The following is a 14,907-nucleotide window of genomic DNA, read 5'->3' as shown; positions in this document are numbered from 1 at the left end:
ACAATGAAGTAAATGGGTAAAACATCGTCAAAACTTAACTACTTTTAATGGACAATCAAGTAAAGTAAATGGGTAAAATATCGTCAAAACGTAACTACTTTTAATGGACAATGAAGTAAATGGGTAAAACATCGTCAAAACTTAACTACTTTTAATGGACAATCAAGTAAAGTAAATGGGTAAAATATCGTCAAAACGTAACTACTTTTAACGGACAATCAAGTAAAGTAAATGGGTAAAATATCGTCAAAACTTAACTACTTTTAATGGACAATAAAGTAAATGGGTAATATATCGTCAAAACTTAACTACTTTTAATGGACAATCAAATAAAGTAAATGGGTAAAATATCGTCAAAACGTAACTACTTTTAATGGACAATCAAGTAAAGTAAATGGGTAATATATCGTCAAAACTTAACTACTTTTAACGGACAATCAAGCAAAGTAAAATGGGTAAAATATCGTCAAAACTTAGCTACTTTTAATGGACAATGAATTTAAGTAAATGGGTAAAATATCGTCAAACTTAACTACTTTTAATGGACAATCAAGTAAAGTAAATGGGTAAAATATCGTCAAAACTTAACTACTTTTAATGGACAATCTAACAAATTATCCATTCAAAATAACGTCAAAATCGAATTGTTTTTAACGAACAATCAATCAAATTATCCGGGCAAAATATCATCAAATTGGAAAAGTTTTAATGGACAATCGATCAAACTATCCGTTCAAAATTGAACTGTTTTTATGAATAATCCTAAAAATTATCCGATAAAATATTTCTCCTTACTGAAGTTTAAAATTCTGACCTAATAATTATATTATTTCTATACATACAGATAATTACCTACTTCTACAAAAAATATATTATGAAAGTTAACATAATATATATAGTTAAATTTGTTAATTTGAAAGTTTATTTTCTAGCACTGATTTTCTCTCAATTACAATCTATTATAATAATAATACTCATTTTTTTCTGTCATAAAAATTCGCGCGAACTTTACTGTCTAAATGCACATTGCACACCCATTTTAACGGATGTTAGCAAAAGGCGGATTTAAGTATACTATAGTAGACATTTTGTACAACAACATATTAAAAACTAATCAATGTTTTTAAAAAGTTCTAACGTTAGGTTGTAGAACAATGTTAAAAGGTTATTTATTAATTGTATTAATAGTAAGTACGGTAACGTTTAGCCCTAAAAAAATTAAAGTAAAAAACGTACACAAGTTACAGTGTAGAAATTCCATCCTTTTATTTGTAATTATCAACTACGAGAAAAAATACTTCTTACACGAAACGCTAAAATTATTAGGAAATTAATCCATGAATCTCTAACTGTCAAAACCCAAGTAAAACTCTTACACGAAACGCTAATAATTATTAGGAAATTAACCCATCAATCTCTAACTGTCAAAACCCAAGTAAAAATAGCGTGTTTACTGAATCATGGCCTACTTTACCATTCTGAACTTTTTCTTCTAGCTCTTCTTTTGCATAAGTGTTGCTACAAACTGAAGACCTGTCTGAGGATGCCAAGGTGGGAACCGAGGGTAGGTTACGAGCTGTCTGGACCACTCTACCGATCCGTGGAAAGGCTGTGGTATATCGAGGAAAGGTTTCTAGGTCTTTTGATACTCGTTCATAAGATCTGACCGTGTCCAGGTTATTGAATGGTTCTTGCATGGTAGGGGTATAAACCTTGGGCCTAGGAGGTACTGCCGGCAGGGTGAAAGAGGTATCTTCTAGATGGCTTAGCTTGTTTATATCTTTATGACTATCTCGATGTAACATCGAATTTTTCACCATCAGTTCTGCTGTGGTGGAATCTTCCTGTAAGTTATTGTTCCCCTGTCTTCTGCGACACTTACGATGATAACGTTTACAGCAGCATGCCAACCCGACTGATACAACGAGAAGAAACAACACAAGCACCACGATCCCAGCAATTTCTTCAAACGTAGTGTTCATGCTTGTGGAGGTAATTGATGTTGTGTAAAGGGGTTCTGTGCAAAGATGGCCCGTCACGTTCGGCTGACATTTGCACTGAAACGACCCATGGAAGTTGACACAAGTTGCCCCGGCCCCGCAAGGTTCAGTCTGACATTCATCAAGGTCGAACTGACATCGATCACCATGGAAACCCCGACACTTGCATACCGGTCCATAAGCTCCCTCTTCGCAAATGCCCCTGTTCTGACAAGGATTGGGGTTGCAGAAATGTCCATACTCACACCTGGTTCCACTGTGGCCTGGAAGACATTGACATTTATAACTGTTAGTGTTGTTACGACATGTACCTCCATATAGACAAGGGTTTGAAGCACACGGGTCTGTATCCACTTCACAATTAGAACCCATAAAACGAGGCAGGCATTGACAAGTGTAGGAATGATCATTCTTTCGGCAGGTGCCCCCGTGCTGGCAAGGTTGTGTACCGCATATTCCAGGATCGATTAATTCCCTACAATGGAATTCCACGTTGACAAATCTGGAAATCGAAATGCATATTAATGGAATTAACAAAGGAGTCTAGAAAGGTTTTCTGTATGGTATGGTTTCAACAGCTGACTTGCATTGCTAAACATCGATAGAATATGTTTAAAATAATATTTTTTGGGGGGGATTTCTCAAGTGATAATTATTAGGTGCTTGCAGTAAAAGGCTTTGAGACAAATAAACAACTGATATAAGGCATGAAATGTTTTTTTTTATGTTTATGATATCTCTCAAACTTAACAACCATACGGCTCGCCATAAATCCATGATTCCCAAAATCGTATAGAAACATGGTATGACAAATCGCTCGTCATGATGCAACAAATCGTTTAACATGATGCGATAAACCACTTAGCATGATGCAATAAACTGCTTAAAGTGAGGCAATGTTAACATGATGCGACAAATCGTTCAACGTGATGCGATAAATCGCTTAACATGATGCGACAAATCGTTCAACGTGATGCGATAAATCGCTTAACATGATGCGACAAATCGTTCAACGTGATGCGATAAATCGCTTAACATGATGCGACAAATTGCTCATTATATCATGACAAATCAGTTCAAATATTGAACAGAATGTTTACTTACTTGCGAAGAGTGGCAACAATATTGGTGCTGGTGATATGTAAAGGCAGTTTGACTCCGTTAATGTGGATATTATCTATACAGCCTATAAATCCCATCCTTATATCTTCATATCTCAGTGACCTCACTTCAGCCCCGAAATATACGTCGTTTCCGTCCAGGTTTAGAAGGTCGTGAACGCCAGGTGCGGCTCCAGTTTCTTCTACCTCCCCGTCTATGGTAATGGTTGCTGTGCTTCCTCTCCGCTCCACGCTGACTTCGTGCCAAGCGCCATCATTCAGTTTAACACCCTCTACACGAACAATTCCTTCTCCACTGCCAAAGTCTACTCGGTACTGGACCGCTCCATTTATAATCTGAAGGGTAGAAAGGTTAAATTACTAGCACTCTCATTTCACATCTCCAATCTCTTAACAATATATGATATACCACGATTCATTATTATATTTTCCAAATAAAAAAAATTAAAGTTATAGTTTCGGTTTACAGATTAAAATTTGATGATGTGTTTAATCCTACCTACAGCAAATATTGTTATGGTTATTTCTATTCTTACGATGTAGTGAGTGCTCCAGATGCTGATTCAAAATTTATTTTAAATGCAACTGCCTCCTAGTGGCACAGCGCTAAAAATCGGGTTTTGATACCCGTGCTGGGTACAGCACATATAACCAATTATGGTGCTTTGTGCTTAACAGAACACAAATTAAATGCACCTGAAATTTGTCTCTACTAGACTCAGTATAGTCTCGTACACAGGGAGGGTGACACCAGACCAAATGTTAAAATATGCATAAGTAGTGTTGATCTAGCTGACTCAAAATACACTCGTTCACAGCAAGGTCTGATTTACAGAAACTACTTCTATTTAGAAGTACAGTTCACCTCTTTAGCCTTGTTCGCAGCAAGATGATCAGCTCTGATTTATAATGATGGGACAAGTACTAATACCCACACCTCATAGTATATCCTAACCTCACATTTCATAGCTAACTGAAATAAATACATTTTGCGAAATCAAGCTTGACCAAAAAAGGGGCTGAAAAGTGCAGTTGGGGCAATCAAACCTCGGTAAATTCCTTTGTGAGCCAATCAAAGTTCAGATCATTCATGAAATGAATTCGTGGCGTATTCAATGAATAACTATTGGTAAAAATCAGTTAGATTAACAACTTCTAATATATAGAAAAGCCAGTGTGTTTTGGTAACACTACCTTCCAACAATGGCTGTTATGTCATGTTGCTTAGCAATGAAAGTATAACCTAATATTGTTGTTAGTCTAGGTACTGTAAGTATAAAATGAAATGTATAAACAATAAAACTGGAAAAAAAATATTTGTTGATTTCTTAACTTAGAGTCTCCGTTGATTAAAGAGGTTTGTTTTTTATTAAAAACGTTGGCGATATACCAGAAAATAGCCTACTTCAGAAACGATTTAAGTTTAAAATTGAGCCGATGTTTTTTACTTTCTTGATAAATTTTATGCACTTGGCTCTAGGCTAGGTTATCTCACACTACGTCTTTACTTAGGCTTATTTATGAATTTGACTGTGTTTCAATATATAAAGCCACTCAGATAGACAATACCATACTTATATAAGGATTATAGAATGTAAAAAAAATGATTTTTTTCTTTATGAGAAATCAAATTTATACTATTATAAACTAGAATAACATATTCAATAAATTACTGCTGTCTAACAAAAAAAATAGTAAGAAAGTTTATTTTCTAGCATTGATTTTCTCTTCATTAAAATCTGTTCAGAAATGGTCGATGAGAAATTTCGAAGTTCAAACAGTGTTTTTTATCCACTTTGATTATTATGGTGATGACAGTTTCAAGAGAGCGATAGATGTGTAAACCTTCAAGTCCATATGTGAAAGTACTTTTAAACTAGGTGATTAACACACTCAAAAGTTAAAGAAATTCAGAATGAAATATACAAAACAACGTATCAGCTTCTATCGTACCAAGAAAACAACTCTTAGAAAGACTAACCATTTACCTCTAAAATACTGTAATCTTTTCTTCCAGCAGCGAACATCAGATTTCCAGTTTCTTGCACAGTCCTGATGTGCAGGAAAACAGAGAAGTGATGGTCCACAGGTCCGTTCAAGTTGTATTGTGCAAAGCTTCTCCCTCCAAATGAAATGGGGTTCTTTTCTGTCAAAAAGGGAACTTAGTTACCATAATAATTCTTGTGTAATTTGTAAAAGATGAAGAAGCATTTTGTACATCTTGAGTGCCTCTAGGTATCTCAGTACCTACCTTCCAATCATTTGTCCCTTTGGAGTACAGTTATTCATAAATTAGTCTTTAAACTGATACTTTTTATAAGCGAATTTTCTTTTGCATTGCACATTTGCAATAAAATGAAAATCATTATAGGCATTCGTGTGTGTATCACGTATTGTGTTGATCCAATGTGCATTCTTGCTTCTTCTCACTACTGAAGTTTATAGATACACACGTGTGTGGAAGAGTTCTAAACACCACGTGAGAATGCTGGGAATATTCTGTTCTAAGCTACCGAAAAAAAAAACAATCTACAAAACTGTCTTTGTACTTACGTGCACGATATTTTAAAAATTCATCTGTTACTGAAGCTTAAGATCCAAAACTGATCATCTTCTCCACATTAAAGTTTGCTTTAATAATGCTTAAGTATTCGGACAGTACTTCGAAATGGAAAAAATAAACTATTTGTATTGCTTCTAGAATGTTTAAATTTAAAACATATCCAAGTCATTAATATTTAGGCCCGGCATGGCCAGGTGGCTCGACTCGCAATCTGAGGGTCACGGGTTCGAATCCCCGTCACACCAAACATGCTCGCCCTTTCAGCCGCGGGGGCGTTATAATGTGACGGTCACTCCCACTATTCGTTGGTAAAATAATAGCCCAAGAGTTGGCGGTGGGTGCCTTCCCTCTAGTCTTACACTGCTAAATTAGGGACGGCTAGCGCAGATAGCCCTCGTGTAGCTTTGAGCGAAATTCAAAACAAACAATTAGTATAAATTAGATTTATTTTAGCTATCCATACATTTGGCAGGTATGAAATTAGTGAGGAAATTTCAGTGTGATTTCAAGAGAAGAATGTAAATGTTAACGCCATTTCTTATGGACTGCTTTGTTAACGCCATTTCTTATGGACTGCTTCATCCCATTCTGTTGGTTTTCAAGTGACGTTTCGAATGTGATGCTGAGCTAAATTTTATTTTATTTCTTCAGACTTGATGAAAGTACTCGAAAAGGAGTCCAAAACTCCCTATGAGACACTGTTGAAAAACTCAATAAAAAACAATGCTAACTTTATTTTCTTGTTACGATTGCTTATTTTGCTCAAGCCATTTATCGACTGTTGTTTACATCATATAAACACAGGGATGTTACGTTATCAACAAACCCCCTGACGCTCAGACGGAATAGAAGTATAAAAAGCCAGGATAGATTTAGTTTTGGTTGTACCATTCTTTGGGTAAACTTCGAATGGGTATCTTTGAGTTTTTATTTGATATTTATGAGGAACAGTAGAAAGTCTGAAAAGAACTTCTTACAAACCTTCATAGCAGGCAGAACTGTTGCACAGAGCTTTTTCCCGATCACACATCAATCCTATTTTCCTTTCTGGGCACTGGCAGGCATATCCAAGAATTGAAGCTTCTGGAACGCAGATTCTATTGGCTGGACAGGGTCCTCGTGCACACGCATTAATTTCCTGTTCACACTGTGGACCTGTATAAAAGTCAAACACATGTAAGCCTTTCACATGCGGCTTGACCTGTGAGGGATTTTGTCTCGTAAGGGGGGGGGGACATAAAGGAAAATAGGTTAAACATTCTTTGAACCTCCCTACCTCCACCCATAAAAAGTTCAAATATAGAGAAAACAACCTTCAATGAACTGTAAGTGAATACTGTTATTCACCTAATGGAAGTCACTATATGCTTTCAAAACCCCTTTTACTACCAACTATTATAAAAATTTAAATTAATATCGACATTCATTTTGTTCCGCGTTGTTAACACCACGTAGTTATCTACGGCAATTAACACAAAATATTTAAAATATCACGTTTCTCTTTCTACGTTTCAAACTTTTTTATCCGGTTTTCATCAAAAAAGTCACATTTATAGCAGTCCTCCTTGACTTACATGCTGTTGTGTTTAATATTTGTTGAATAAGTGTAAATTGAAGACTGTTTGAACAATAACTTAGCAAGCTGAGTTTACATATTTCATTTTAGATTGTCAAAACGAAACCATTACATATATTCATAGTTGTTTGGTTGGAATTGCCTTGCAAAGTAGTCCTAGAAGACAATTATTTAATTAAGCAACTCATATACAACTATTTAAATCATTCGAAAGTAACATAGCAGCTGAAGTAAGACTTATATTTTCTTGTAAAACTGTATCTTAAATTTTATGTTAATCAATAATAATTTTTCTGGTTATTTTTGAATTAAATTATTTCTGTCGGTACTTCACTAGAATTACAGAATGCATACAAGAAAAACAAAATTTCCCGGTTTGTATTCATAAATTATTTTAAACTTTGTTCTCGATACACGTTTATTCACGTTTTTTATCCTAAATGTATATTATATTGGATTTATTTTGTTTGGAGTTAATAGTAGATTCCAATTTATCAGGTAGGTGTACAAAAATATCATATTATATGAAAATATCTACTTTGCTGCATAAAGTACGTCATATTATATGAAAATAGGCTTAGTCGTTCTGTTAAAATATTTGCATTATTTTCCAGTATAGCGTATCTACTTTGCTGCATAAAGTACGTAATATTATAGGAAAATAGGCTTAGTCGTTCTGTTAAAATATGTGCATAATTTTCCAGTATAGCGTATCTACTTTGCTGTATAAAGTACGTCATATTATATGAAAATAGGCCTAGTCGTTCTGTTAAAATATTTGCATAATTTTCCAGTATAACGTATCTACTTAGCTGCATAAAGTACGTCATATTATAGAAAATAGGCTTAGTCGTTCTGTTAAAATATTTGCATAATTTTCCAGCATAGCGTGTCTACTTTGCTTCATAAAATACGCCTGAAGATCAATCTAGGAGTACGAATTAAAATCACTCCATCAATAACTTATTTTTGGACTTATTACTGAACGTAAAAATTTTAGGTTTAATGTCAACTCGTGACATTGTAATGGTTTCCTCTATTACATGTGGTTTAAAAAGGAAACCTAACAGCATACATCACTAATTAAATTAGTAACGTGAAAGGGCAAATAATTGTAGCATTTTTTATAGAGTAATCTTGGGTGAAAGACAAATTAAAAGGTATAGTTGTGATGGTCTGTCTGGATAGCACTTCACTGCTGCCATCTATTGAACAAAACTAATTTAGCATAAGCCAGCTTCTTTGATTTAAAAAACTGAGTGTTTCTTTAAACGAGAATGGAAAAAAAGAAGATGGATAGCTAATAGAAGAAAATGTGTTTATTGCTACAGAAACAACAAGATTGAATAACTTGATAATTATGACTGGTTTTATAAAGTCATTCTAGCTTATTTAATGTTAGTATTAAATTTCAGAAAAATGTGTTACAACTTCATAGTGAAGGAAACATTATTACACTGAACAGATGTGGACAACTAGTATGTGGTTGTCTCTAAAATCTGTTTTAATGAACAATGCAGATACCAGTGCACTAGGCTTTATTTTGTCAATTAACTATTGCAACATTATTTCTGTTTTAACGAACAATACAGACATCAGTGCACTAGGCATTATTTTGTCAATTAACTGACGCAACATTATTTCTGTTTTAACGAACAATACAGACATCAGTGCATTAGGCTTTATTTTGTCAATTAACTATTGCAACATTATTTCTGTTTTAACGAACAATACAAATATCAGTGCACTAGGCTTTATTTTGTCAATTAACTATTGCAACATTATTTCTGTTTTAACGAACAATACAGACATCAGTGCACTAGGCTTTATTTTGTCAACTAACTGACACAACATTATTTCTGTTTTAACGAACAATGCAGATATCAGTGCACTAGGCTTTATTTTGTCAACTAACTGATGCAACATTATTTCTGTTTTAACGAACAATACAGACATCAGTGCATTAGGCTTTATTTTGTCATCTAACTATTGCAACATTATTTCTGTTTTAACGAACAATACAAATATCAGTGCACTAGGCTTTATTTTGTCAACTAACTGACGCAACATTATTTCTGTTTTAACGAACAATACAGACATCAGTGCATTAGGCTTTATTTTGTCAACTAACTGACGCAACATTATTTCTGTTTTAACGAACAATACAGACATCAGTGCACTAGGCTTTATTTTGTCAACTAACTGACGCAACATTATTTCTGTTTTAACGAACAATACAGATATCAGTGCATTAGGCTTTATTTTGTCAACTAACTGACGCAACATTATCTCTCTAACAAACATAGCTCACAACAACCAGAGCCTGCATCTTGACCAACAGTTTCCTAAGGCATCTTCATCGTTATCTGAACTGAATATGGCATTAAGTAGAAAAAACTGAGTTGTTTTCGGGAGAAGAAAAATAATTTTCCTTCCAGACTTACCTCCATAGCCTGATTCACAGTGACAGCTAAGCATACGGTGAAAGTGATGCGACACAAAGCTCTGGGTGTCGGTGTTGATTAACTCAACCTCGTTTTCATTAATAACTATCTTATCATCACATATTCCATGTTCGCAAGTTCCTGGAAAACATCGGTTGTCCATGATCTGTAGGTGCGTGAGAAATTTGTTTTATGAAATCAGTTCCTCTGTCTATTTAACTAAATACATATTACACACCAAAAAGAAATGATCCATTTACATATTTAATTATTTGAAATTTTCTCTCGAATAGTTTTAAAATTTCCGATACATATATATGTTTCCAACTGTTAATATTTCTAAAACATACTTTGAATACGCTAATTTTAACTTATAAAAGAAAGATAGTTCCTTCAATCCAAATCTTTTCGATGATTCTTACAAAGAGCTAGGACTAAAATAAATGGAGTCGTATATGGCTAGGACTAAAATAAATGGCGTCGTACATAGCTAGGACTAAGATAAATGGCGTCGTACATAGCTAGAACTAAAATAAATGGCGTCGTATATGGCTAGGACTAAAATAAATGGCGTCGAACATGCCTAGGATTAAAATAAATGGCGTCGTACATATAAGATATGCAAATAAAGCTATTTCATAAACTTATGTTAGAATGATATAATGCAATTTACTAGGAGATACATCTGTAGAAGTGGGCTCAAAAATCTCGTGAGGATACCACGTCAATCAAACTTAACCCTCATGTAACCCTCGCATGTAAAAACATAGGAGCAGACATGAACGCTCGAACCTATATATTTCCAAATCTGAAACTGCTTTCCATAGCCGTGGAAAGGTAGTTGCTCTTACTCAAAGAGATAAACAATAAAAGATACTACAAAGCTTAATAGAGTCTTCTGTCAATGCAATGATTTTGACAGTAAAAGCTTTAGTTGTAGTAAACTTGTCGTTAGTCCCACTTATATAGATTGAGTAGTCACCAGGATTCAATCCTGATGTTACTGATAAAGTTCCGTTTTCGTGAAATATATTTCCTGACGTTGGCACCACAACGCTATAATGATAAATTACATGTGAATACAGCCTAATATTAGTAGGTCAATATATATACTGCTAATTAAATGATAGAAAATTGAGAATTACTCTAACTTCAATAATGTAGTATAGCGTTCGACTTTCTTTAGATAAATTGTGATTTATTACTAGTTCAATGAGAAATGATGTAAAACAACGTAAAGTTCTGTTAGATATGTGTATTGGTAAGTTTTATTATAAGTTTGGTTTGTTTTGAATTTAGCATAAAGCTACGCGAGGGCTATCTGCGCTAGCTGTTCCTAATTTTGCCTGGCATGACCAGGTGGTTAGAGCGCTTGACTCGCACTCTGAGGATCGCGGGTTCGAAACCCCATCCCACCAAACATGCTCGCCCTTTCAGCTATGAGGACGTTATAATGTGATGGTCAATCCAACTATTTGTTGGTAAAATAGAAGCCCAAAAGTTGGCGGTGGGTGGTGATGACTAGTTGCCTTCCCTCTAGTCTTTCACTACTAAATTACGGACGGCTAGCGCAAATATCCCTGGTGTAGCTTTGCGCGAAATTCGTAACAAAACAAACCAACCAAACTGTCCTTAATGGGATGGGGATGCGAACTAGAATGAGCTGAGAGTTAATCTCCCCTTAAACATGTGTGTAATGGGAATGATCCTTGATGTAGGTAATCTGGGATTGTGGGATACTGCACTGGGCTTTCAGCTGACTTGAAAGTGTGACATAGGTTCAGTGATATCGTTTTAGGAAGAAGGATTGATGTATTCCAGTTGCCAGAGCGTGTTTTCACCAGAATATAGAAACTGGCCAACCATTCAGACCCTAGTGATGTGTAACGAACAACGATTTTTTTTTGTCTTTGTTTTACAGTTGTTTCCAGTCTATCCTTTACTGCCTTGTGTTCTATATATTCTCTGCACGCAAACCTTTTCTAACTTCCTGTATTGTGGACTTAATACTTACCCGTTGGTTCCAGTTTTACTTGAAAATACTCACACTCGGTTTTATTTTCCTATTCTCGCTTCCTAGTGCTTATGTTGTAGTTTCATAAGCTGCTGTGTACGGGTAACTAAGCTTATTTCTATGCCCCTGACGTCAATTCATTGAACTTTGAACGAAATTTATGTTTTACAAGCCTCTGACAAACTGGTGGCCAGGACGAGTAGTTTAGCTGTTTTGGCGAACTATTCAGTTATTTTTTTTTTATTATTTATCAGTAACTTTTAAAATCACGAATTTACCATTTCTCTAGATGACTTGTATTTGACTCTGGTTTCATTAGACGGTATATAGAGTCTCGTTAATTCTTTCACGTAGGTCATTAATTACATGAATAGTTCATTTGTTTGTTTATAGTTAAGCACAAAGCTACACAAAGGGTTATCTGTGTTCTGCCCGCCACGGGTATCGAAACCCGGTTTCTAGCGTTGTAAGTCCGCAGACATACCGCTGTGTCACTGGTGGGCCTGTTTTATAGCAAAGCCACCGTCCACCGCGGAAGATCGAACCCCTGATTTTAGAGTTGTAAATCAGTAAACTTATCCCTGACCTACCGGAGGATTAATTGCACGAAGAGACAGTTGGTTAGCGTAAGAAAGGAATCGTAATTTAAAAAAAAAAGGTTCAGCCAGTGTAATCAAATAAAGAAATACAATTATCTGAAAATATACAATTGAAAATGACTTATAATTAGAAATGAATATTGTTAAACTTTTGTCTTACAGAAGGTAAAAAAAAGCTTACAGAAGGTCAAGAAAAACTTACAGAAGGTCAAGAAAAACTTACAGAAGGTCAAGAAAAACTTTCAGAAGATCAAGAAAAACTTACAGACCAACCTAATTTATGTGTGTGTGTGTGTATTTTTTCATGACTATAGTATACACACATACACACACACAAAAAAAACATACACTAATAGAAACCCTACCTCTAAAATTTCCAAACCTACGTTGATTTGAAATGATTTCACCTTTTCTTTCAGCTCATTGCTGATTAATTTAGGGGGATAGAAACCTGCAGGTTCTTTTCTTATGAGAAACAAAATTTCTGTGTTTTGGTGTGTCTGCGTCTCTCTAGGAGTTCTGGTAACGTTGGTTACCGCTGGTTGTATGCTGATAACCTGAACACTCTTCAGTGGAACATTAAAAATGTTTCTGAAAAAACCGAGAACACTTTTTTTGTAGTGACGGACAAAGAATGTAGGACTAACGTTAGCTACTCGAACTCCAACGCAATGTTTAATAGAGTCTTCTGTCAGTGCAATAACTTTGATGGTAATAGCTTTAATTGTAGTAAACCTGTCGTCAGTCACACTTATATTGATGGGGTAGTCACCGGGATCCAATCCTGATGTTACCGATAAAGTTCCGTCTTCGTGGTTAATCTGAAAGAGATGTTTATGCGGAGACACAATATCGAAACTTAATGTATCGTAAGGGTCTTCATCCGTTGCTCGAATACGGCCCAGAATTCCACCAGAAAATCCACCTTTATATGATGTAATTGTGATGTCACGTGGCATTATCTTCGGGGCAAATCGACTTTCTTCGACAATATGGACAGTGATCCATGCTAAGCTGCTCAGAGGAGGAAGTCCAGCATCAGTAACCTGGATACACAGAGTGTAGTTGCTGCGGTACTGGTAATTAAACTTTTTTGCAGTTTCCAATACGCCATCTTGTGGTATTATACGGAAGGAGTCATCCTCGTTCCCAGAGATAATGCTGAACAGGAAAGGCCCAGTGTTTGGAGCAGTATCTTCATCAGTGACAGTAAAACGTACAACCGGAAATCCCGGTTTTTTGTCTTCCTGAAATATGGAAAAGTTTCTATAGACCTTAGCTTCCAAAACAAGACATTGTTAGCATAAAACGCAATAAGAAACGTAAGAGTTTGGTGAACGAAATTTGGATTCACTGAATCAACACTCAATACAATGAAACACTAAAACTGTTGTAATACATTTTTGAAATTATTAAGAGTTTTTTTTTTTAAATTTATTTTAAAGATTCAGAAACTCATCGATGGTCTTTTGATTCTGAGGTTAATCAACGTTCCTTCGATTCTCATGTGATTCAAGATGCCTTTTCTATTGTAAAGATAATTCAGTTTTCTTTGCTATTTTAAGGATATCGAAATAATTCAATGTTTTTTGCCATATTAATCATCTCGTAACGAGCTAGTTTTTCATTGCTATTTTAATGATCCCGAGATAGTTCAACGTTTCTTTGTTACATCAACGTACTGAAAGCCTATTATACTCTTTAGCACCTGTGTAGATTCAAATAAAACACTGTTTTCTTACATTTTGAAAAACCTCAGATGTTATTTTTGAAACATTTTAAACTATGAGGCCAATATTTAAAAAAAACAAAACACTTCTACATCCAGTTTAATAGTGCACATTCTTCACGTGTTACACAGCAACCGCGTTGTCATGGAAACATAACTAATTAATTAATCGACACTCCCATACGGGGGCTGAAAATATCTGTTATTAGTTTTAAACTCGTTTTCTTCAATCCCAAGAAAGTAAAACTTATCACCATTAGTTTCACAACAGCTCCAATTTTACTTATTATGAGATATAAACATTTCAGATCAAACTTATGTCCCTATTAGGTACGTAAAGTAGCTTCTTTAAGCTAACGACTACAAAAAAAATATAGTTTCGGTTTAATATATTTAAATTATTTGCTATTCAGTTGTCACTTTAGTGGAGTTATGTATACTTAACGAACCCGTTTTACCTGTATAATAGTTACATAGTTGGTTTGTGAAAACACGGGTGGGTTATCGTTCACATCAGATAACTCAACATTCACAAAGACTCTGGAGAAGAGATATGGAGTTCCGCTGTCACGACATTCTACCTCCAATAAGTACTTGGTTACCTAAAGAAAGACAACGCGTTGCTATAAATAAGGGACGAGATAAAGAATGTATTGTAAAAAAATATAATTGCCCAATACTCATGTAGTATGACAAGTTATAATATATTATAATCATGCTTCGCTAGCTTTAAAAGGCGTTCACACCATAACAGATGTATTAATTAGGCCTAACTCCAGCAATATAATCGTATAATTATCTGGAAATGATGAAAAACAATATATATATATAAAAACACAGAATTATAGAAACAACTATAAA

General features: G+C 34.9%; 1 protein-coding gene across 1 annotated transcript in view; it reads right to left on the bottom strand.

Annotated features, from left to right (window-relative positions):
• The window catches only part of LOC106468339 (fat-like cadherin-related tumor suppressor homolog), a 101,943-nt gene that overhangs the window by 5,575 nt on the left and 81,461 nt on the right, over positions 1 to 14,907 (bottom strand). The window contains exons 21-27 of the mRNA XM_022396674.1: positions 14,505 to 14,648; positions 12,683 to 13,564; positions 9,705 to 9,870; positions 6,666 to 6,839; positions 5,110 to 5,267; positions 3,105 to 3,457; positions 1,475 to 2,502 (exon numbers count right to left, since the gene is read on the bottom strand). Of these exons, the coding sequence (XP_022252382.1) occupies positions 1,475 to 2,502; positions 3,105 to 3,457; positions 5,110 to 5,267; positions 6,666 to 6,839; positions 9,705 to 9,870; positions 12,683 to 13,564; positions 14,505 to 14,648 (2,905 nt within the window). The remainder of the gene's footprint in view (positions 1 to 1,474; positions 2,503 to 3,104; positions 3,458 to 5,109; positions 5,268 to 6,665; positions 6,840 to 9,704; positions 9,871 to 12,682; positions 13,565 to 14,504; positions 14,649 to 14,907) is intronic.

This window comes from Limulus polyphemus, unplaced genomic scaffold (genome assembly GCF_000517525.1).
Source record: "Limulus polyphemus unplaced genomic scaffold, Limulus_polyphemus-2.1.2 Scaffold2971, whole genome shotgun sequence".
NCBI lineage: Eukaryota > Metazoa > Arthropoda > Merostomata > Xiphosura > Limulidae > Limulus > Limulus polyphemus.
Note: the sequence above shows the minus strand (reverse complement) of the source record. Positions and strands in the feature narration are given on the sequence as shown.